At 37.8% G+C, this 24,000-nt stretch overlaps 1 protein-coding gene across 3 annotated transcripts in view; it reads left to right on the top strand.

Moving 5' to 3' along the window:
- Positions 1-24,000, top strand: part of ELOVL6 (ELOVL fatty acid elongase 6) — a 134,075-nt gene that overhangs the window by 67,098 nt on the left and 42,977 nt on the right. For all 3 annotated transcript variants that reach the window (XM_082838531.1, XM_082838530.1, XM_082838532.1), the window contains exon 3: positions 12,984-13,115. In XM_082838531.1, the coding sequence (XP_082694657.1) occupies positions 12,984-13,115 (132 nt within the window). The remainder of the gene's footprint in view (positions 1-12,983; positions 13,116-24,000) is intronic.

Here is a 24,000-nt window from a genome sequence, read left to right on the forward strand (position 1 = left end):
TCCTCGAAACACTAAGAACAGTGCCTGGGATGCAATAAGTTCTCAGTTAAACAAGTTATTATTCCTTTGACCAAATTGAAAAGCATTCTATTTTAGTGTCCTGGAGCAGTGCACAAACGTGCACTCCAAGCCAGTGTTAACTTTGTGTCTATGTGGAGCAGTAAATTCATGTACTAGAGATCTACTGTGGATGCTCAGTAAAACTTTTAAATGTTGTTGTAGCATGTAGGCATGTAGAATTTCTCAGATTGGCTCAAAAATGCTTTAGACTGAAGGATACATCTTGAATAAACACTTGTCACATTTTTTTTTTTTTTTTTTTACTTTTTTATGGGGAGTGGGGCAGGTGGGACGTTTATGTGTAAACATAGCTAAGTAAAGAATATTCTTTATCCCAAATCTTGTTGCTTAGTAAGTTGGTCTTGACAAATAAGAAAAGAGAATAGTGAAAGCAGAGGCTGAGGTTTACAGAGTGATGGCTATCTATTAACACAGTGTGTGCATGCCACCGTGAATAATCTCAAGGACACAGTCCCTCTTAATGCCAAAGGGAATGCCCTTGGGAATATGGGAAGACACATTAACCTTCCGGCTTTCAAAGAAACCATGAGTCAGATACACACCCTTCTCCTTAAGCATTTTTACTTCCTTCTGAAACTGTCTGGTTGAAGGAAAGGGTGCTCTGGGCATTGCTATTTAAAGAATCTCTTTTTTCAGAACCCATGCTTGATAAATCCCTGCCGTACCTTAGACATGTCTCAGGATTCACCTGCCATGCAAGTGAAGAAGAAATCATTCTTGTCTCACAACCTAGTAGTAAAGAGAAACTTTAGAAATGAAAACAAGTTCCCCTTTCACTTTCTGGAGAAATGAGAGTTGTGCTCTTTGTTTCTATGTTTGTTTTGATAGACCTTGAGATTTTTCTATTAAATATTTTCCCCAAGAGGAATTTTTATCATCGTTCCTAGCTTCGATCCTATAATTGAAGGGGGAAAAGAAAAAAAAAAAAAAAAGCAAAGTGAAAGTCTCTGTGGGAAATGATGAACACAGATATAAAGATTAAAAGCTCCTAAACCAGCGTTGGCCACCCTGGCAGGTTTTATTCTGGTTCCCCATGTAGAAACTGATGACACACACATAGTAGAGAGCAGCTTCCTGTTCAACTCATTCAGCTTGGTACACAATCATCAGAGGATCAGTGTCTCCCAACATGGCAGAAATGCAGGATACCAAAGGCCTGAGGGTGACTAATAAACATAATCAAATAATTTGTTCTAAGGTTTAGAAAATGGTGCAACTGATTTTGTTCATTACAATTGGCATCCTTTAGCATATGGTAGCACCTACTTGTATAGTTCTGAGATTTACAAAGTAGAGTTTAAAAAGTTTGTGTCACAGAAACCTTTATTGTCAAATTGTCATACTTTGATGATTTAGAAGAGACGGGCTAAGAACATGTAAGATCAGTATTAGAGGTGTAAGTCCTGGTAGTCTAATGTATTTTTACAACATTTCCCCATCCAGGGCTAGGAAAGGGTTGGCAACCATGGAATTCTTATACTCAGGGGGTGAATGGAAATAACTGGAATTCTGCTTCAAAAGGGGGCTGTATTGGCAGTGACTATTCTTCATTCCAGGTGATTCGTTTCTGCTGCCTGGAGAGAGATTATAAAATGCAATTCTGGGTGATCTTCTTGGCAAGGGTAGCATCGCAACAGGTATACAGTTTGTAAGAATTGATCACTCCAGGCTTCACAGGCCAGCTGGACCATGATTCCATTGTGGACAGAAATGAACTAATTCTAGAATAATGAAGGGAAATATTGCTCGAAATTGGTCGTTTTGTCTTATTTTCAATTTTAAATAGAACTGCTGATTTGAAACCAGGCGTTTATTTACTCTGTGCTTGGAATTGGTTTGAAGCAATTCAGCCTGAGCGTATGTGAAACAAAAGTGATGTCATTCTAAGCAATGAACATGCTTTTCGAAGCTATATCACATTTCAACACACACTCTTTGAGTTTTCCGATCTCTCTTTTCTTCATCTCTTTCTTTATATTTCTCTTGTCCAGGGTTTCTCAACCTTGGCATTGTTGACATTTGGGGTGGATAATTCTTTGTTGCGACGAGCTGTCCTGTGCAGCATCCAGGCCCTCTACATACTTGATGCCAGTAGCCAGTCCTCCTGCAGTTGTGCAAATGTCTCCAGACATTGCCTTATATCCTCTGGGGGGCAAAATCATCACCCCCTCTGAGGACCACTGGGGTAGATGGAAAGAAGAGAGGTCTGCAGATTGAGCCCTGAGAGCCCTGCAAACTTTAAAGCCTGGGGAGATGAAGAGGGAGCCAGCAAAGGAGAATGAAAAAAGAGCAGATGGTGGAGTTGGAGAAGAAATAAGAGAATACAGTGTCCCAGAAACAAAGTGAAGAAACTGTCACAGAAAAGGGGGGGTTACCGTCTGTGTCAAATGCTGCTGTTCATTAGACCGCTTGAGATGAAGCCTTCTTCTTTAGGGATTTAACATAAGAGTGATAAAGTATAGAACAAATGGATTGCTGCAAATAGCAAAATGTACTTGATGGAGCCTGTAGCATATATTTTAAGATTGAAATACAGAGGATGGTCACAAGTCAAATAATCTTTGTTGTTGAAAATAGTATAAAATGGCGCTTTAGAACCTGTGACAGTCGGGATAAATTGAATACATGCTAATAATTTCTAACATATCATATATTTCAGTGGAAATCCTAAGCTTTGGTGCCTAGTCCATTGTAAGGTAGTATATGATAAGTCATATGTTACTAATATGAGTTCAAGTATTGATATTTGTGAATTTATATATTTATGAGTGGCTTCCGGACAATCCACAACAGTGTGACTCTCAGCCCCTTGAATTCTAAAATGCTTTCTTGAGTTGGAGGGAAGAGACTGCTTTCGGATCTAGCAAACCAAAATTAAAGGATGGAGGTTTGCCATCTGTAGGGGATTCCTATGTCACAATAGAAAAAGGGCTTTAGACCTTCCTATTATTCAGGGTAATCCATGTGGTGGGTTGAATAATAGTCTCTCTAAGATGTCCCTGTCTTAATCCTTGGAATTTGTATGTTATCTTACAGAGCAAAAGAGACTTTGCAGATATGAGTAGGGTAAGGACTTTGAGATGAGGAGATTATTCTGGAATATCTGGACAGGCCCAAAAAAGGCAAGGAAACAGATTTTCCCCAGAAGCTCCGGAAGGAATGCAGCCCTGGGAACACCTTGATTTTAACCCCACAAGACTCATGTCAGACTTCTGACCTTCAGAACTATAAGATAATACATTCATGTTGTTTTAAGCCACGAAATTTGTGGGAATTTGTCTCTGCAACAGTGGAAAAGTAATACAATCCAATTCATAAGGCAAGTTTTCCTCATTACCAACCTTCTCAAAGTTAGTGCCTATAGGCCTTATTTATGCCACTGAATGAGAGTTCAGATTTTGAAGTAGCAGTGTGAATACCCTAATCAAAATCTTGCCGTGTTATTATTTTCAAGAGTTTGCTTGGATAATTAGGTGATATCTATCTCATGGATGAAAAAATGTCTGCCATTTTTACTACCTTGCTGATACGCCATTGCTTCTTCTTGTCATTGCTAGTTTTTACTCAGGTGTCATTTGTTATGTAGATTTGATTTGGTGACATAAAAGTGTCCATGAGTTATACCATGAAATAATCTTCACCATTGCTGAGCTGCTTCCTCCCTAATCCAGAAATAGTGTTTGGGACATATTTTCTCATCGCTTCCCCAATACCCTTTCAAAATTTATATCCAGGAGAAAGTTAGTGCAATATCTAACTTTTGGGTGGTATATCTAATCACCCAATAGTTAACATGAAAACAGGTAATTTTTTCCTTGATAGTATTTTCCAGCTTCTTTAAAGTTGTCTGAAGCAATGAATGTCAACTAAAACTCTTTATAAATAGAAGGAGGTAGTTAACAGAACAGAAATGGATCATCTTTCAGTTCAAACAGTTTGCCCTTGAGTATAGAGAAAGTGCTCTCAGATTTGGGTATGTTTATGCTTATTTATATAGTTATCTGTGCAGCTGTCATTTTGATTTAAATCTGGGAACATTTTATGTCTGAATTGGATTTAATCTTGTAAACCCGAAATCCTGTTTCCATTCCATTGTGAATAATCATATGCTTTTTATAGTGTTTCTTCACTTCTGGTTTTAGTCTCCAGCTCTCAGATAAATCTATTATCTACAGAACATTCGGGCTTCTGCAGGATAAAGACAAACAGAAAACAGATGTTTATATTTGACTCGGTTTTAGTTTTATATTTTTGACATTTTATATTAATTTTATATTTCTATGGTCAGCAGGCCGTTCGAGTGGATGACAAGATTTTTTTTTAAGCTTGCAGCCTTGACACAAGCCCATAATTATATGTTGTACAACTTCTGGCCCAAGAAAATTTCATATTCAGGGAAAAAATCACTAATACCTCATTTATGTTATATAGTAGATTTTAAGGCTGTAAGAGATAAAATTTCATTTGGTGACAGGGGTGTCACTCAACTGCTCTTATTTAATAGAAGCCATTTCAGAATTCTAGTGTGCTTTCTGTATTATCTTTATTATTATATTTAAAAGTCATCAACAAGTGATCATTTCTTCATTGGAAATTCAGATGAAAGCTTTCTGTTTCTTAGAACAAAGGGTGTTTCTTTAAGGGCATTAGCACAATGAAACTGAATTGCTGATGAAAGTACTTTTTGGATTCTCTTTCTGCATGTTGCCTCTCCTGTTCAGAGCATACTGGTTTGTTTGTTTGTCTTTTTTATGGCCGCTAGAGTTAATGTTTTACCATGACTAGTATCAGTAGCTGATGTATTATATAAGACAGTTACGTGAAAATTGTAGCTTGAAGTGACAGTCATTCCCAAATAATCAGGATGAGAATGTTGAGAGCAATACTCTCAAACAAAACAGAAGCTAGAAATTATTTTGTCAATGCAGGGCTCATTTTAAGTTTGCTTTGCGGTGGGAGGAGATTTGTCTAATTAAGACCACTGATACATTTTTGGCTAAATTTTTATTCAGAGATTGTGGCAAGCTTTACTCTTTTTAAGGAGATTAGAAACCTCTGTCAAAGAATTCTTTCTTTCTTTGATTTACTATCCTCAGAAATCTTTGATTCTAACTTTGGCATTGATTCTTCCTGATCCGTTAGGTTAAAGCATGTCTTCCAAAACAAAAATATTCTTGTACCTCTCTAGGATGCAAGACTTCAGGATTAAAGCTGACCTTTAGGTGACAATTCAGGACACAGCTTGACTGACATAATGCCATGATTAGCCTAGCCATTTTCTAAACTTTTCTTGGAACAGGAGAATATTCATTCTTTAATAAAACTTTAAAGAAGGTCCCATCTGATAATTCCTGGGAAGAGCAGCAATTCATTAAAGAAGATCCTTCAGTTCATACATGTGCTTCAGTAGCTCCTGCGGCTACAGATGCTGACAGTGTAAGTTGTAAGGAATATGCCAGAATGTTTTGACTTAGAGTAGTAGAGTCAAACTTCAGCCACATCTACCCGCTGGAATAGAAGTCATTAATGCCAAATTTCTCTGTGAGCATATCATTTTTTTATTCTGCCCTCTCCCATCTCTAAGACTTTCAGTGCTCTCCACGGCTTAAACCAGCATTCTCCATCGCTCTCTTTGTGGAATCACTATCTGTCATTCTTCCCCCTTCTTCTTGCATCCAAGTCACATAATGTTATATGCATGAGTGAATCTATTCTTTTTTTATTTTTTTTTTTATTTTTTTAAATTTTTTTTTATTTTTATTTTTTTGCGGTACACGGGCCTCTCACTGTTGTGGCCTCTCTCGCTGCGGAGCACAGGCTCTGGACGCGCAGGCTCAGCAGCCATGGCTCACGGGCCCAGCCGCTCTATGGCATGTGGGATCTTCCTGGACCGGGGCACGAACCCACGTCCCCTAGCGTCCGCAGGCGGACTCTAAACCACTGCGCCACCAGGGAAGCCCTCTTTTTTTATTGTTAAAGCAGGAGGAAAGAAAAGAAAATTAAGCCACGAATTTCAGTATGTACTTTAATTATTAGTGGTAACAAATTACTGGCCACCTACCTTACAACCTATTGCAACCTTGAGCTAAGATGCGGTCCTTACTCTGCTGCAGTTTTCAGAACTCCACACCCTGTGACTTTCCCCTACACTTCCAACCTTGCCTTCCCCACTCCAAAGCATCTGCCTGATCTGATATACTCCTGGCTTAGCTCAGGCCTAACACCACTGCTTCTTCCCAGCCAAGATCACTTGCCGCTGTCCAGCCATCCAAAGCCTAAAGGGTCCACATCAAAGCACCAACACACATATTTTTCCTGTCTTTCTAACCAGATTAGTAGAGGCAGAATTTTCTCCTTCATAGGGATTTTTTTTTCCCATTCAATGGCATACTAACCACACTGCAAATGAAAAAGATCATTAAATTTTGGATGGATGGATGGATGTATGTCAGCATTTTTCATCAACAACTGAAAGTATCTAGGGAAACAAAGGTAATTAATTGGTATCTGGCCAATTTAAGTATTAGAGAGACGGCATTTTTTATGGAGCTGTGTGTGTGTATATGTGTGTTTTTTTGCACATTTTGAAAGTATTTTCTCCCCAAAGATCTTATTTCCAGTTGTAAAAAGAAAGTCAACAAGAAAACAGAATTTATCAAGATTTTTTTTTAAGTGGCAAGGGGAAAAAAAGATATGTTGACAGGAAACATACAAGCAACATTCTACAACCGGTCTGTCCTAAGAGGAGTGTACTTTCCTAGAAAGGATATGTAGCCATGTCATTAAATCCATTGTATTAATGTGACTCTACTTTGATTGTGACCTACTTTGGCAATAGAAAGACTGAATTACAGAAGAATGGTTTTCTCACCTTAAACAAAGAGAACCTGTGATCTTTAAATTAGCATCTAGGGGAAAGCAGGATGAGAAGCAGAGGCGTTTGCAACTCAAAGAAGCTCAGAAATCACACATCATTTGCTGGGTCAAACATAACAGATTAGAATAACACCCTTTTCTTTAGTCATGGCTTGTCTTGCAATTATAAAGTCACCATTCCTTTGTATTAATTATGGACATATTCCACTATTCACAAAACTATTCTTTGTCAGAATTTCTGGGCACAGAGTTAATTCCCAGTTATAATTTACTTATGAATAAAAACTGCTGAAAATTTTCCACTATTTTTAATATAGAAAAATGCCTCTATAAACTCTTGGTGGAATTCTCAAGAAAGTGACACAGTCCAGCCCTGGCTAGAGCTCCAGGAGCACAACTTCGGGATCCCTCACCAGAAAACCTTCCTTTATATCCTTATCAAATTTTAACCACCATACACATCCACTGAGTATCTTGTTGGCAAAAAGCAGTGTATTTCCTTCAGTCTCTGGGTCTTGTTGACCTCAAACATAATAGATGACCAGATATTTCTCCAGCAAAGATGGGTTTATTGGGGATCAGCAGAGAACTGCAATTTGGGGTCTACAACCATGGCAAGCCACGTGCAAGTCACCACAGAGGAAGGAAAGGAGAAAGGCTCTTATAGAGGGGAAAGGGAAGTGGGGAGGGCAGTAGTAAACAGAGTCCATGGCTTTTCATTGGCTGAGTTGTTGCCAAGAAAGAAGAGGAGTCTTCTTCCTGTTGGGCTCTGCTGTGGTCGGGGGCAGGAGAGCGCCCCCTTCTGGTCTCCTGACGCTATTTAATTGAGGTTTCTGTTCATTGGTTTTTTTTTTTTTTTTTAACATCTTTATTGGGGTATAATTGCTTTACAATGGTGTGTTAGTTTCTGCTTTATAACAAAGTGAATCAGTCATACATAAACATATGTTCCCATATGTCTTCCCTGTTGCGTCTCCCTCCCTCCCACCCTCCCTATCCCACCCCTCCTGTTCATTGGTTTTTACAGTCTGCAATTCATACGTGTCCTATAACTACTTTCAGAACCTTGAATTATTTTCTGACTTGAATCAGCAACGGAACTAAAGGAGAAACCTTAAAAGAGATGTGGCCTTACTGAGTAACATACTTTCTCAGCTTCACACCCTTCACACATAGAAAGGTGGAAACTTTCTATGTACCAGGTAGATCAGCCAAAGTAGGAGATGCTTTTAGGTCTCCTTTTCTTTTCTTTCCTTTTCTCCCTCACAGCTTAATTTTCCCTTTCACAACTCCTTGTGTCTCACACATACACAGTAGCTGTAAAAACAAGGTCACTGACATAAAGGAGCTCAGGTCATCTCCCCAAGGTGCTCATTAGCAATTATCCTATGTGAAATGCTACCCACATGAAAGTTTTGCCATTCTCAGATAAACTTGTCTGAGTTCCAAAGGAGTGCAGGTCACCTGGCAGAGATCTTGATGTGAGCATTAAGGGACTCTAGTTACTAGGTACTGGTTTCAGTGGAATCCCAGGAGTTGGAAAAAAAAAAAAGCATTTGAATATATACATACCCTTTAAGAAGTGTTGTGAGGCAGAACAATAAATACAAATCATAAGCAGCTACTCAGAATAGGTCAGAATAGAAAAAGCATCTAGGAATGTTTTGGAACGAAGTACCATGATAAAGAAATCCAGCTCTTTAAGGATAAAGGATAAACCATTGTTTTGATTAATTGTGGACTGATTATTATTCACATTCACTAATTATTTCATTATTCACATTGATGACAGAAGTAAAAGGGGAAAAAAGGGCAAATACAAGCATGACAAGCTCAAAGCATATCAGTATTTCATTTGCGTGATCCTTATTCGGTTGGTTGCTTCGTAATTACAGCTACAGAATCACCTCCTGAAAAGTATTAAGTACCTACAGTTAAAGGTTGTGCTATATGATTGTGCATTTAAGACTTCCTAAACAAGAGTCCATACCATCTAGAAATTGCTAGTTATCTGGTAATAAAACAATGTAGTGTTACCATTATACCCAGCTATGGAGGCCTGTCACAATATGAAGTATGATTGGATTACTGTTGAAGCTTTAGGGAAGTCATCTATCCACATTAAATATTAAGTGGGCCAGCGGCAAGTCATTATTCATTTGACTATAACTGAACCTTTACCAAAGAGATACCAGAATGGAAAGATAGTTTAAATCGCCCATTTGCCTAAAGAAAAATTTTCTTCTAAGTAAAATGGAAAAAGCATAACATTCAACTATAAATGATAAATTTTGGTTACTCCACTGAAGAGGTAAGAGTTAATGCTTCCTTAGATGACTCCCTCTTTTAGAAGAAGCCTAAGCTTAGTTCTAAATTAACCCAAAGCATTATTTACCTTTTTTTATTTTTTGTGCATTTACTTATTTTTAATACAATTTTAAAAGGTTACACTCCATTTACAGTTATTACAAAACACTGGCTATATTCCCCGTGTTGTAAAGTACAACCTTGTAGCCTATCTTATACCTAATAGTTTGTTCCTTCTGCTCTCTCACATCTTCCTTGCCCCTCCCCTTCCTCTCCCCACTGGTAACCACTAGTTTGTTCTCTATATCTGTGATTCTGCTTCTTTTCTGTTATATTCATTACTTTGTTGTATTTTTTAGATTCCATATATAAGTGATACCATACAGTATTAGTCTTTCTTATATGACTCCTTTCACTTAGCATACTGCCTTCCAAGTCCGTCTACTGTTGCCAAAGCATTATTTAAATTTCACCATAGTGGAAGATTTATATAAGATACGATAAGTAACTTATTTTTATTATAGCACTTATAATTAAACAAGTATCAGTTCCTATTATTGACTGCCTGTGACCCAGATGTAACCTAGACAATTGATTTATGTTTACCTACCTGCTTGATCACAGCCATTACAATTTTTGGTAGTTTTGATCAATATGCAATATGTGGCCACGTGACCCTGAGCAACCAATGTCATCAGCACCCGCCCCGCATTTCCTCTTCTGTAGAACAAGGAAATTTGTCCCTCGCAGTTCTCAAATTCTGCATGTTTATGTTGATTGACTTGTTCGTCCTAGCTGTGTGGAATTGAAGATTCTTAAAGAGATCTTTAGAAAACATGCAAAAAAGAATGGTCCTTGCCAGGAAGCTAGTAGTCCATTAGGGCTAATTCTCATTCTAGAACTGAAGAAATTTGAGGAAGAAATACAGAGAGAAGATTTTTATTCTTTTGCTGGTTCTTCAAGGCACATTATTTTTCCCTTAGGCTAGAATGATAGGATCATATGGACAGTCATTTAACTTAGTTCATAACTGTAAGTAATGTAATTAATCTAACTATAACCAAACTTGGAATTAGATTGACTAATTTTAAGAAAGAACGATAAATAATTGTAAGGAAGAGTTTTCAGTGGTATATATAATGAATTTGTTATGCAGGAGGTGAAGAGGGTTGTGATCAAAGTGTTCCACACCCAGAAAATATGACAGTTGAACCAAACCTGTAGAGATTTCTCTTCATCTTTTCACAGTTAAACATTGTGCCGCAAAGTTGCACAATAACCTTGCAAGTCAGAAGGAGGGTTTAAGGAATTCTTATAACTTAGCAGACACACCCTTCTTTCCTCCAAAAGTTTACCACAGGCGAGCAGGGAGATCTGAGGCTGCTTAACCTCTAAGCCAGGTTCCTAAGCCATAACATGGAGATAATGTTTTACCTACATTAAGGATGATTAGGAGGATTAAATAACAAAGGTTTTTAGCACTATCTCTACCCACAGGAATCACTCCCTAAATCATAATACCATGATTATTGTCACTTATCATTACCTTTATAATTTAGAAAAGAATATATACTTTTCCATATTACTATTATCTACATTAACTTCTTAAATTTTGTTTTTCTTGAGTGAGTCCTTGCTTATATGCATGTAAATGCAGTGATTCTGACATTTAAAGTAATGCCATACACTTGCAAACTTCAAAGAAGTAAAGCAATAAATATAGTTATGGCCAAAAATACTCTCTTCTTGAAATGTTCAATAGTTACAGTTTCCATAAAATCGTCTCATTTCCACTTCTCTTTGAAATATAGAAATAGTCTTTCTTTCTGGAGGAAGAAAATGGATGGTATGTTTCTTTCTGAATATTTTATTCTTTAGTTATTAAGACATTACTGGGAAAGCACAACTGTTCATTTACTCAGTTAGTGTTCACTGAGCCCCCATGTGCCTAGGTGCATAAATATTTTCCCCATTAGAAAATTTGATATGACAAGATCGTGATCATTCAACAGGTGTTTATTAAGCACTTACTGTGTGCCAGCTCTTGTGTTTCCAAGAGTTTGCGACACTCAGTGGAAGTGATTTATTTGACACTATTTACCAGTTGATTTCGGGAATCACTGCTTTATTTGGTGGGGTTCACCAGGTAGGTCACTTGCACTCACTGGAGGAGGAGTGATGCTTCTGTAAATAATAAGATCGCTCATGAGTCAGCAATACACGGTAGTGGTTAGGGGAAAAAATATGAAGCCTTTTACAAGTAATGCTCTTCAGTTAATGCATTTTGCTTTTTGTTTTATATCTTGTATCTTATTTTTCAGCCCTTTCCATTTTAACCTGAGTGAGGAATACCCATTTTAAAAGAAACATTGCTTTATCATATCAGAAGGTATACTCAGATGTTTCAGTTATTTACACAGCCTTTGTTACTTTCTGTTGAATCAGAGTCTACAAAAGCTTTGTGTTGTTTGTTCTTTATGGCATTATCAATACTATTGTTCACTTCTCCTTGGTCCAATAATAAACCAGCAGGACATGCAGATTTTATTTAGTTAGACCTTCCTGACTGAAACTCCCACCTAAATCTGACTAACATGGGCCCCTGTGTTCCATTATCTTTTTTGTTAATCTTGTGTTGTCTCTCCATTCTTAATATTGCTTGAGTTCTGTGTGTTTGCCAGAGTATTTTAAAGCAAATCCATGACGTATAATTTCACCCATAAATATTAACTGATAAGAGCTTTTAAGATTATGACTGATAACTTTCTGATTTTATTAAAGATTTTTTTTAAACAATTGGTTTGTTCAAATATGGATCCAAAAAAGTTCTGCATGTTACCTTTGCTTGTTGTGTCTCTCAAGTCACTTTTAATCTAGAACAGTCCCAGATTTTGATTTCTTACCACTAACATTTTGAAGAAATAATTTCAGCTGTCCTACAGAATGTCCAAAGTTTGGCTTTATCCCCCATCTTTCCTATAAGCAGGTAGTAAAATCAGATATTTGATGAGATTCAAGCTCAAGGTTTTAGGCCACTGTACTGTAGGCGGTTCTGTGTTCTTCCTATTGCATTGTATGATGTCTGACAAGCCTGTTATTGATGATAATACTGAAATTTAATACCTGCCTCCCTTGGTGGAGAAGATGTCCGGAATCCATCTTGGGGGGGCTTTAAGTCATGTAGCTTAATTGTAGTGTTTCAAATCATCAAGTATTTCTCCAAAATCATTTTTTAGTATCATTAGCCTATTAGGAGGATGACATTTTAAAAGGCCTTCTTGTCCTAGGACACAACTCTGTCACCTAATATTTTATTTCCAATAAAAATAATTCCTTTGTAAAAATTCATCTATCTAAATGGTCCAACAAACTCTGAAAAATAATTCTCTCAGTGAAAAGGTTTCTTTTTTACCTCAGTGCTATGTTGTTGAAATGTTTATAGTTATAAAGCCCAAAAAGAAAATCTATCCTGATATGGGTTGGTTAATCCAGATGACCTAATTTGTCAGGAGAGGATTCAACAGCCGCCATGTTGCCAAATGGATAAACATTCTCTCTTCAGTGAAGGGGGCACATTCCCAAGAATGTTTTTGGTGCTTAGCAAGAGGAGAGTGGTATAAAAGTTGATGAACAATGAATAAATATAGAATTCTAAGGGATAAAAATAATTGCTTAAAGATCTTTATTTCATAAGATTTTGGTTTTCTGTTTGTTCATAGGAAGAAATCTTTCCTGTTTTCCGCTCTGTATGCTGCCTTTATCTTCGGTGGTCGGCACCTAATGAACAAACGGGCGAAGTTTGAACTGAGGAAGCCATTAGTGCTCTGGTCTCTGACCCTTGCAGTCTTCAGGTAGGTTTCTTTGTTTGTTGTTTTTTTTCATTTTCCAAATAAAATCCATTCATTTCATCAGACTCCGCTGAAAGAAGCAACAATCGAACATTTTATCATACATCTCATATTTTTGATTATTAAGGGTGTAAAATAAACCCATGTCCAGAGGGAAAGCCTTCATTGCAACCAAACTTACCACATTTTGAGAGCTCTCAGGCCATCTCCTTTCTTGTCCAAACTGTTCATGCAGGAATTCAGTTTATGTCCTAGGACTAGAAGCAGAGCATCAACTCCATTATTTTTGTCATATAAGTATAGATGAAGGGCTAAATGGAAAGCCACAGCAGTAAACTGTGGAAGTGTATGGTAGAGTAGGGTTCCAATGTGGTGGGCATGCTGCTACTGACTAGTACTTAATCAAAAATGGCTTTCAGGCATGTGACCAGACACCGGACACCTGTCTGTGTTAGTATCACTAGACCAGAGAATGTTTTTGTTCCGCATCCCCCAAAGTATCCTCCACCCTCACTGCCTGCACTGCCTCGCAGGCACAGGCTTTTGCAGCCAAGTCTTACTTTGCACTGGCTAAAACTCATCATAGAGGCTGTCAGAACCAGGCCAGGTCTCTCCAGGGACATCTGCCAGCCAACATCCAGACCCACACCTGGAAGCCCGAAGGAACATTCGTAGTTTTGTAATTTTTGGCAATCATAAGATGAATTAGCACACAGCTGGTGTCCAAACAGGTGCCAGAATTTACCTTCAGTGCTAACAAAGGCACCTGTTCTATTTGTGTTTTGCTTGTCAAAACCAGCAAGTTGATAACTAGGCTTGGGGTGTAGGGGGGCAGGTATAGATAGATATGCTACAGAATAAAAACCTATTCATTTTAATATTTAGGAGCATTTCTACTTTTTTCATATTACATATTAACTGTTCTACTGCTAAGGAGAAATAGATGGTATCATTAAAAGCCTCTCATTAGTCACTTGAGGCTTATTAAAGATGATCAGGCAGGAGGAGGATTTTTGCAAACTGATGATCTGTACGTCTCCATTAGGTTGGCTCCCTGCAACTGAAACACTCCTTTGCTTGCTACTGCCGCATGCACTCTTTATTTCGGTGCATTTTGTAGGGTGCAACATTTGAGGTACTTGTGGTTTGACTCTGTCACTAAAGACTCCTTCCATTTCAATATGTATCAGGTTGGAATTCTCTAATACAAAGCAGCATTTTCATTTTTATTTACATTGAAGGTTCACACTATGCCTCACCTAAAGTATTTTGATATTTGAGGAAAAAATTATGTTAATGATGCCTTTCAGCATTTTACAGATCTTTCAACATCCCTTGAGTCTTTATCTTTTGTTTTTGTTTTTGTTTTTTTGCGGTACGCGGGCCTCTCACTGTTGTGGCCTCTGCCGTTGCGGCGCACAGGCTCTGGACGCGCAGGCTCAGCGGCCATGGCTCACCGGCCCAGCCGCTCCGCGGCATGTGGGATCTTCCCGGACCAGGGCACAAACCCGTGTCCCCTGCATCAGCAGGCGGACTCTCAACCACTGCACCACCAGGGAAGCCCTGTTTTTGTTTTCTGTTTAACCTTAACATATATAAGCAGAGAAGGGAGTTCAAGGACCCCCAGGCACCTGTTACCCTGCTTAAACAGTTATCAACAGTGTTAATCTTATTTCATCTATATCCCTACCAACCTCTCCCTTGTCCCCAAATTATTTGGAAGTAATACAGACTCAAATATTTCTGAATGAAATGATACCATTTCTAAAAGTGGTCTTATTAAAAAATCGATCACAGTATCATTACCTCATCTAAATTAGTAATAATTCTTTATTATTGAGGGTTCCAGTTTCTCCAGTTGTCTCACAAATGGTTCTTTTTTATTACAATTTATTTTTAAGAATCCTGACCTAACTGACATACACACTACTATATATAAAATAGATGAATAATAAGGACCTAAAAAATACAAACAATCCTGGTCCAGATAGGTTCACACATTTCCATTGGTTGATTTCCTTAAACTAAGAGGTTTCTTCCTTCCTCTCCAAGCCCCTCCTCCCACTCATAAGCCATCCTTTGGAGAATCCAAATCATTTTCCTTTTAGAGTTTCCCCCAGGCTGGCTGTTACTGATCATATTCTTCTGTCCCCTGTATTCTTCTTTAGTTGTTAGTTAGATCTAGAAATTTTATTATATTTAGGTTTAATGTTTGACAGAACTTTTTACGAGAAGTTAGTGTAGCAAAGGCAGGATAAATGCTTGATTCTTTGGTCATATTTAGCAGTTTCAAAAAAATTTTGATTACTTAGCATGTGAATAATGGGTTTTTTTAAGTATCGTTAAGAGCTCATAGATTTATCCTTTTTTACATGTCAGTGATTTTGAGACGAATTTGGATTTGGTGTATTGTAGTCCATTGCCATTATTCTTTTGGATGCTAAGTTATCCCACGTTTGGTCAGTGGGAGTTTCTTCAGATTGGCTCCTGAATCCTTGTCCGTGTACTGAGTAGTGCCCATAGCTTGATTCTGTGTATGTGTGTGCGTGTTTGTGTGTGTATGGGGGCGGGGGGCAGGGATGACAAGCTGCTGCAGACCAAGCGTGGTGCCTATTCCTTGTCCAGAACTGGAACCAGTCAGTTCTCAGAGGATCCCAAGTTCATCCCAAGTTCCCTTGGGAAAGGGAGATAGTATTTAGAAATGACTCTCTAAGTACTAGGGGTGGTTTTCCCTAAGGTAGTTCTTATTTCTAGCCCTCTCAGAGGGCCTAGAAATAGAAAATTATTTATTTTTTGAAAGAAATGTATCCAGAGTTAGTACTGATACTTCCAATTCATATTTATGCCTAGAGAGTTTTTACTTAATTACCGCATTTCTCCTTCCTCCTATGCCAAAATCCAAGTTCCCAATGTCAGCCAGTGGTTACTCATTTACTTACCCCACAATGCATGTGCGATAGTTGTTAACACTACCAAGTCTTCTTTAGATTGACAGATTCTAGTTGCATCTTCCATTTCCTTAATTCTATGTGTTACTTTACTTTCTCCAGAGCCATGTTTTGTATAAAATTTTAAAAGCTGGAACTACACGGAGGCGTCCAAGCATGGACTGTCTAGGGTCTTGTAAAAATTTATCATAATATTCTAATCAGTTATTTGGAAAACATTATTATGGAATTCTCTGGTTGTATCAGTTGAACATGGTTCCATGTTACGAAGAGTATATTGAGGTTTCTCTGTGCTTAAAGAATTCTGGTCAACAGTGTATTGAATGAAAAAGGCTACATACAGAATGATTTTTTATGTAATGTTTATGTAAATTTTACTCCTAGACATGAAACATGCTGTTCATTAATACATTTAAGTATTTGTAAAGTATCTAAAAAGATACTGGAAGAAAATATACTCAATTCTTACATCTATGGAAAGGCAGAGGAGACAGGCTTTTATTGATTGCCTACTATTTACTGGAAAATAAAGCAGAAAAACTTTCAGTGCTTGTAGAGCTTGGCTCTAGTGGACTGGTAGTTTGGAAGCAGAGAGGATTTAAATTTTTTTTGCTATGCGTTATCTTCCTTTTCAAAACAAATGAAGCAAACATACTGTTGACAACCCGATTCTAGATATTGGCTGTTGATTATTCTTTGTGCTTTTCTGCATTCAAAACATTTTCTAAGATATACACACATGCATATACAATCTCATACACAGCCTAGAGAATCTCAATGATATTTGCTCTTTATTTTAGAATCCAAATAGCTTTTGAATGAAATTGACATAAAGCATCAAAAATAAGCTCTTCTCACAAACAGATGTTTTGATGGGTATTAATAAAAATCCTCCTATCTTGGTCATATAAGATAACCTCATTATTACAAGAATATGTTTTTGTAGAAAATTTTGAATGGCTCTTAACTATAATTCACAAATTTTTAAATCCACCTGTAAACGGTGTCTAATATAGAAGTATACAAAGTCCTTACACAAGAGACAGTCCTGCATCAGATGGTATGCAATTCAGTAGGACGTTAAGGACCAAACATCTACTCCACTGCCCACTCCTTACTACTAATAGGATGTGATATCATGGATTTGGAAAAAGAAGGAAAGGGAAAGAGAACCAAACTTTTCTGTTAGAGGAATTAGAAATGAGGGGGTGGAGGGCAATGAACAGTAAGATTTTTCTGAAAAGTGTTTTTGTATATTTTACTGCTTAGAACTAATGTCTTTTCCCCAGCTTTTCAAGCTTGCCTATTAGTTCTTTATAGTAACTAGAGACCCAACTGTGACGTATTTCCGGATACTCCAAACTGTGTTTACTCATGAACTAAGACAACTGGGTGGAAATTAAATCAGATATGTAGGCTCCCTAAGCAAAAAGAAAAACCCTCTCTTCTTTACTGCTCTGCTTCAGAAAGAAGTGGGGTTTTTTGTATAATTTGGCAAACATTACCTGTAGAATGTTTTCTTTCTCTTTACCTTTGGGTGTTGACTGAATATGATAGCAGACTTCATACAGGCTGAATACAATATAATTTATTGAAAGCTGTCATAAGTTTTGAAGGAGTAGATAGAATATGATCAAGTGAGGTTTTCCCTAGGCCCGCCATGGGTTTATTTCATTGGAGAATGATTTCTCTGGGGTTTTCTTGACAATTTCTTCCCATTACCCGCAAACCCTGCTTCACCTTTTAGATCTAAGCCATCAGCTTCTGGTGTCAATTAGTCTTTATGGATATGACTGGGTGGGGCACAGCAGCCTACTTCCACCCAACCCAAGGATAAGCATTTCCTTATTTGATGAGATAATTCCAGGTGGCGTTTGTTGGCACTGCATGTTTGAATATTTCCTTAGGGTAAATTTTGAGAAAATGTCTGGTAACTTGAATTAGTAAGTCCTTTAGATGAGACTGTTGCTTATGGCAAACAGCATCAAACCCTTCAAGGTACCAACCATCCATTCTTCCCAGACGCTGCCGAGTCTTTAAATCCTGTTGCTATGACATCTCACCTGGGTTACTTCAGTTGATTTGTAAAGGACTTTCTGTGTATTGATTTAATAACGTCAAACCCTTCTAGATTGGGTGCCGATGTGTGCGTGCTTCTGATTCAAGCAGCCTTTACCAGGTATCTGTCTGGCAGTGTTTTCCTCTCATTGGCAGCACAAGGAGCCTTCTTCTAGGGCTCTGACCCAGAGCAGGTCAAAGCAGGTTGTCTAGTCAGTGCACATTAGTGTTAATTACTTTGTGCTGCTTGTGCATAGAGGCCAATGTCACACCTGCTTCAAATATGTTTATTCCTGTTTCCTGGTGACTCACTCTGGCCTCAATTGTTTTATGCTTTATTTGCTCAAAGCCAGATAGTCTCACTTTACAGTTTGACTTTTTGCCTTGTTATTAACGAGGAATTTTCCCTGTTGAAACTCATTTTTATTTCCTGGCCATATTTTTATTTTGTCATTGAATTTCATCTTTGGCTTAAGTATAAGATATATTCAAGACGAATAGAAAATTACTCTTTTTCTTTATTTAGTAAGATTTTCATGAACAAAGAGCTTATATATAGCATAGGACACATTCAGAAAAGTATATTTAACAGGGCAGAGCAGCAGATGAATGGCATTTAATCAAATCTATTCGTGGTTTTATACACACACCCATCAATATTTAATATTAGAAGCATTATTGGCAAGTGCCTTATTTTTAAAGAAACAGATATATAATAAAACCAACTGAAACTGTTCAGATGAGAAAAATATGACACTCTAAAAACCCATTTGGAAGGAGTTAAGTACATCATCGACCTGTAAAATGATGAAACATTGAAAATTTCAGAACTTAATTTATACTCGAGCACCTTGTATCTAGTATTTTGCTATATGGTTGCCAGAAGTGGTCCTTAATCCACAGAGAACAACATTACAGATAATGATTACAGTGATATTAATGATATAAAGGAAATGGATACATAAATTATAAATGTCATAGGAGAAAAGCTGCTATTTTATCAATGACAGGTTATAAATTTCACATTTTAAGATGTAGCATCAAAAGGGCAAAAGTAACAAAGCAAAAGATACTTCTAGAAAGCATATGCTGAGAAGTAGAAAAGCAAAAACTGATGAATAATCATGGGAATGTGATACCACGTATGAAAAGTTTAATAACCCGTAGCATAAAAACAATGTTTAAAAAGTTCAGGCTAGTGATTATATCTTTCTGGAGGCAGGGAGAGCGATGGGATCAAAGAGGGTCCAAAGGAGGCTTCCACTAATTTTGTATGACTTTGTCATTACAAAAAAGTTAAATAAGAAAAAGATAACTGTTTGATTCAAGTGTGGATAGCAACTAAAAGAAAGCTAGCAATTGTAGTCATTTTATAAGATTCTGGCAAAATGCAGGTGTATGTTAAACAAAGTAAGTTTATATCAAAACACAAACTTTGTACCCTATTGGTCCAAATGCACATCCCAATAATGGCAGATTTATAGTTGGAATTAAGAATGTTTTTTGTTTTCTGTTTTCTGACAGTGACCCTGAGTTCACTGTGTATGTGTAGCTGGAAGGATAATTTGGGAACCTTTCTTTGGGCCATTTATTGTGACACTAGTTGAATCACTTGACTCATTTTGAAAAACCAAGAGCAATTATATAAAGAAATGGCAACTCTCCATCCTTTAAAGTGAGATAGAACCTATAAACTAGAATCCGTACTTCCTGGTGTGCTCTGGGTAACCATAGTTTTATGCCTAGTGTCTTGGTGTAACTATTAACAGCTCCCCTTTCACTCTAGAAAATGGCCCACTTTGAATGGTAAATGATATGGTTAATCTGTTTATAACCCACTGAAGAATTGTGTTGGCTTCATAAAACAGAAAAAGGGAAAATTCTAACCATCATTTGCCCAATTACCCCTAACAAATCTTTATTTTTAGTATTGACCTCTTCTCTGAAATTTGCTCTTCTGTTTATAATAATTCCAAACGTGTGACATATCATCACTTGAATTTAAAATATTCAAACCAGACGCCTTTTTGATAACCCTTTAAAATTTCTCAAAGTTTGTCACTATTTTCCTAGTGAACATCTTTAAGTCATTCAAAATACTATAAAAATAACTCTTTCAACTGGTCACCAAGTTGTAAAATTCTTCTTGAATATCTCGAGTAACTGTCTCATCTCCATTTCCACACCAGACACTCCAGTCGTGGCCTCCATCACTTCACATCTTAAGTATTACAAACCACCAATTCCTGTTTCCCAAATGTTTTCTCCATCCAAGCTACTCACATACCATATCATTTCTGTGTTTAAACCTTAATTGAAATGCCCTTTTCTTTAGGTTGAAACTTCAACCTGCCCATAAAAAAAATTAGTCTTTCCTTGACGGACCTTTCACCATTGCCCTATGCAAACGTTCCATTCAAGATGACGTATGTCTCTGATCATTGACCCCCAAACACACATACTTTGCCCATGCTCATTTCTTGTCTTTGAACCTATTATCCCTCCTCTTTCTCCATTCTTCGTCCATTTTTTTTTCTTTAAGTCTTATTCATCTTAATTTAGGATGTCTTCTCTATAAAGGCTTCTCTGATCATTTCAGCCCATATCTCAGCTTCTACCGACCTTGTTGTTCATCATCATTTAACCAGGCTGTATGCTGCCTTACCTATGTACCCCCTGGGAGGCCATGTGAGTTCCCTGGAGCCAGAATTGTGTCTGGCTGTTCCTGGAACACCTTGGCGCACACACAGTTTCTGAGTTAATGAATAAAAATCTCACACTTGGCCACTTCTCCAGTCGCGTGTAATCGACATTTTTATTCATTCCACTCGTTCGCCCTTTATATTTCTTGTATCAATTGCCGCAGACATGCCCCAGTCCAGTCTTCCTTTAGTATCAGGGGGCTTCACCTGTAGAAGTAGAAATGTGCTTCAAGAAATCTGGGATTGACGTCATACAGTTGGAGGAGCCTTCCAGAGGCCTGCAGGGCGCTACACAGTGGGGCCTTTGTTACTCTCTGACCTCTCCTCCTCTCCCCTCTCTCCTCTCTCAGGCCAGAGTGGCAGCTGTGCTGTTCCTCAAACATGCTAGCAGAGCTGCTGCCTCAGGGCTCTCCCACTTGCCGCCCCATCTGCCCAGAACATTCCTTGCCCAATATTCTAACGCCTTGTCCGTCGCCTCCTTCAGACCTTTGCTCAAATTTCGCCTTCCCCTCCCTGTGTAAAATGACAATATCCCCCACCTTCTCTCCTCCTTTTCCTTGCCTGATTTAGTTTCTCCGTGACGCGTATCACCTTCCGGCCCACTATATATATTGCTGATCGTATTCATTCTCTCTCCCCTCCTACTCAACTTTGAGTTCCATGAGGGCAGGGATTTTTGTCTGATTTTTTGCTGTGTCTCTAGTGTCCAAGCAGGTGTTGAATAAATTGTTAGCTTTTCAAAATGAAAACGGGAAGAGAAGAGGTTTGTAAACAATTGTTAGTAAGTTTCCTTGCCTTTTTTGGAAAGTCTTTTCTCCCAAGGGGGGAAGTAGGATATTTTTTCTGCTTTTCCCTTGAATCCAGGAACAATGTGGATTTTCAGGTATTTCCAGGAAGATAATGATTAGATTAACTAAATTCATGATATTTTGCTTTTTTAAAAAAATATATTTTTTAATGTCCATTATGAGGGAGAATTCGGAGCTACTGGCGGAGGAGTTTAGCAAGGAAAGCCAGGAGAACAAGCATCACCCTGCTTTGCGGGTGGTACTTTGCCCTCTAGCAGGCTGACCCCTCCTTCCTTACCTGGGGATGGCACAGACCTGCAGGTCTCTCTACTGCTCCAGGTTTGCCTTCCAAATTAAGAAAAAAATCCACTCCTAGTATAATGATCTAGTCCAAATAGGAGAAAAGTGTACAGGTTGTTGTTAATGTAGTAAGTTTTTAGAGGACCCAGACTGTCCCCAGTGTGATACCTGAAGGCAGCTGCATGTTAATACAAGTCCAGGCAGCAGTGGCCTCTCCTATTCCCAGAACTACCATCCACTTGACAACCTTTGTTTCTTTACAGTTGGAAATACTATCCAGTAGTCATAGTTTTAGTAAATAATTTTTTCTACTTATAAGAGTGAGAATTCTCTGTTTGTAAAACTGAAAACCACGGAAAAGCACAAACGCAAAACCTTGCATCTCACTACCCACAGATATTTGCTATTAATATTTTGGTGCATGCCCTTTCAATAATTTGATGTTAAGCTTGAGATTCCTTTATCTTAATTTTAATTCTCTGTAATCCATTAATATATTTGAGTTTGGACAAAAATAGGACTTCAGTAATATGTTTGTAGTTCAGGTGCTATAACAACTTAAAACAGTGACACACAAGGCATTTTAAATCATTTTACCGAAAGGAATTAGTTTTTAAATAGCTGGAATAACATAGCTTTCCTGAAACTTGTGTGAGAAATAACATGAGTGTTCTCGAAGAGATGCCACAGTAATTTAGGATGTAAGTATAATAACTTCTGAAGCTTTTGTTAAGGATTATTTTGAGTTAAGGCAGAGTTAACGATCACTTTGCTTATAAACTTTTGGTATTACCTCACAAATCCTTAAAGGATCCTTCTTGTTTAGCAGAGTTTACAAAAAAATATAAGATTTTGAACAAAAAATTGAATCCTTAAAAGAATCTTTAGACCTAACTTTTAATAAAATTGCCTGATTGCATAATCTGGAATGCATCAGGTGATGTGACATCCCATCCATTATTAAGATGAAGTAACCGCAGTAACCACAATTGTAGATTGGCTGAAAAAACCAAAATGAATAACATGGAAAAGTACCAGAAGTTTATTCTGGAGAGGCCTGTTTGCAAGCACAGAATTAACTGAAATACGGAGAGATTAAACTTCCTTCCTCTCGTGGTCCACATGTCCTCAAGGCATGGGGGTGAGTTAAGGACTATAGGAAAGACATGAGATTAGGATTCAGTAAAGAAACATCGGTAACTCACCCTAGGGTTTAACCACAGCTGTTAGATCAATGGAAATATGAAACAGCTATTGCAGGCCCCTTCCGACCTCAGTCTTGAAAGTATCGGCAGTCCTTTCACGAGAGCTGTCAATTTTTATTCTCTGTATTTCAACCAATAAGTCCAAATAGTAACTGCTCGTCTATTTTTGATGATGCTGTGAAGCTGACAGGCTGCCCACATCCCACTTGATTTTGTATGTGAAAGAGGGGGCCCAGTTTTCTCCCTGGTAACCAGCAATTCTTTTAGCCCGTGCCACCAATAGATGGATTACTTTAATTCATCGCTGGTTCTTCTTGGAACTCGTTCCCTACCATTTGTTTCCAAAACTCTGTGAGTGCAAATTGGTGGGGACTATTGGAACCCTTCTTCTCATCACTTAAGACTGAATTGTCACGTATGGTAGAGGCTGCGGTACCAAGTAACCCTCACTGTATTCATTGCTATCCACTATTTTCTTTACAGTTTTCAGAATCCTGGGGTTTAGAAACAAATCTGTATGATTCAAATGATTGATCTGGGGCATAATATTTCATCGCTCTCACACTGCATTTTCCTAACAGCATAATATAGCGATGGTTTTCTTTTATTCTTTTCATTTCATTACTGATGGTAACATGGTGGACAGAAAGGTGGCTTTTTATATATATTTTTTTGTTCTGAGAAGCAGATGAGCAGGGTGATTAAAGTAGCCAGGAGAGATTGTCATTGATTCTAGGTATTTGTGTTAACCCAAGCTGGAGCAGAAATCTTCAATACAGCTTATAGAATTGCCTATCATTTGAAGAAATTATGAATCATTAGCTATTCAGAGTTCTATTATGCAGGAGGCAGGGATTTGGGTTCTCTGAAAGGGTTTAGCTTTAAGC

Source organism: Leucopleurus acutus (genome assembly GCF_964270905.1).
Source record: "Leucopleurus acutus genome assembly, chromosome: 4".
Classification (NCBI taxonomy): domain Eukaryota; kingdom Metazoa; phylum Chordata; class Mammalia; order Artiodactyla; family Delphinidae; genus Leucopleurus; species Leucopleurus acutus.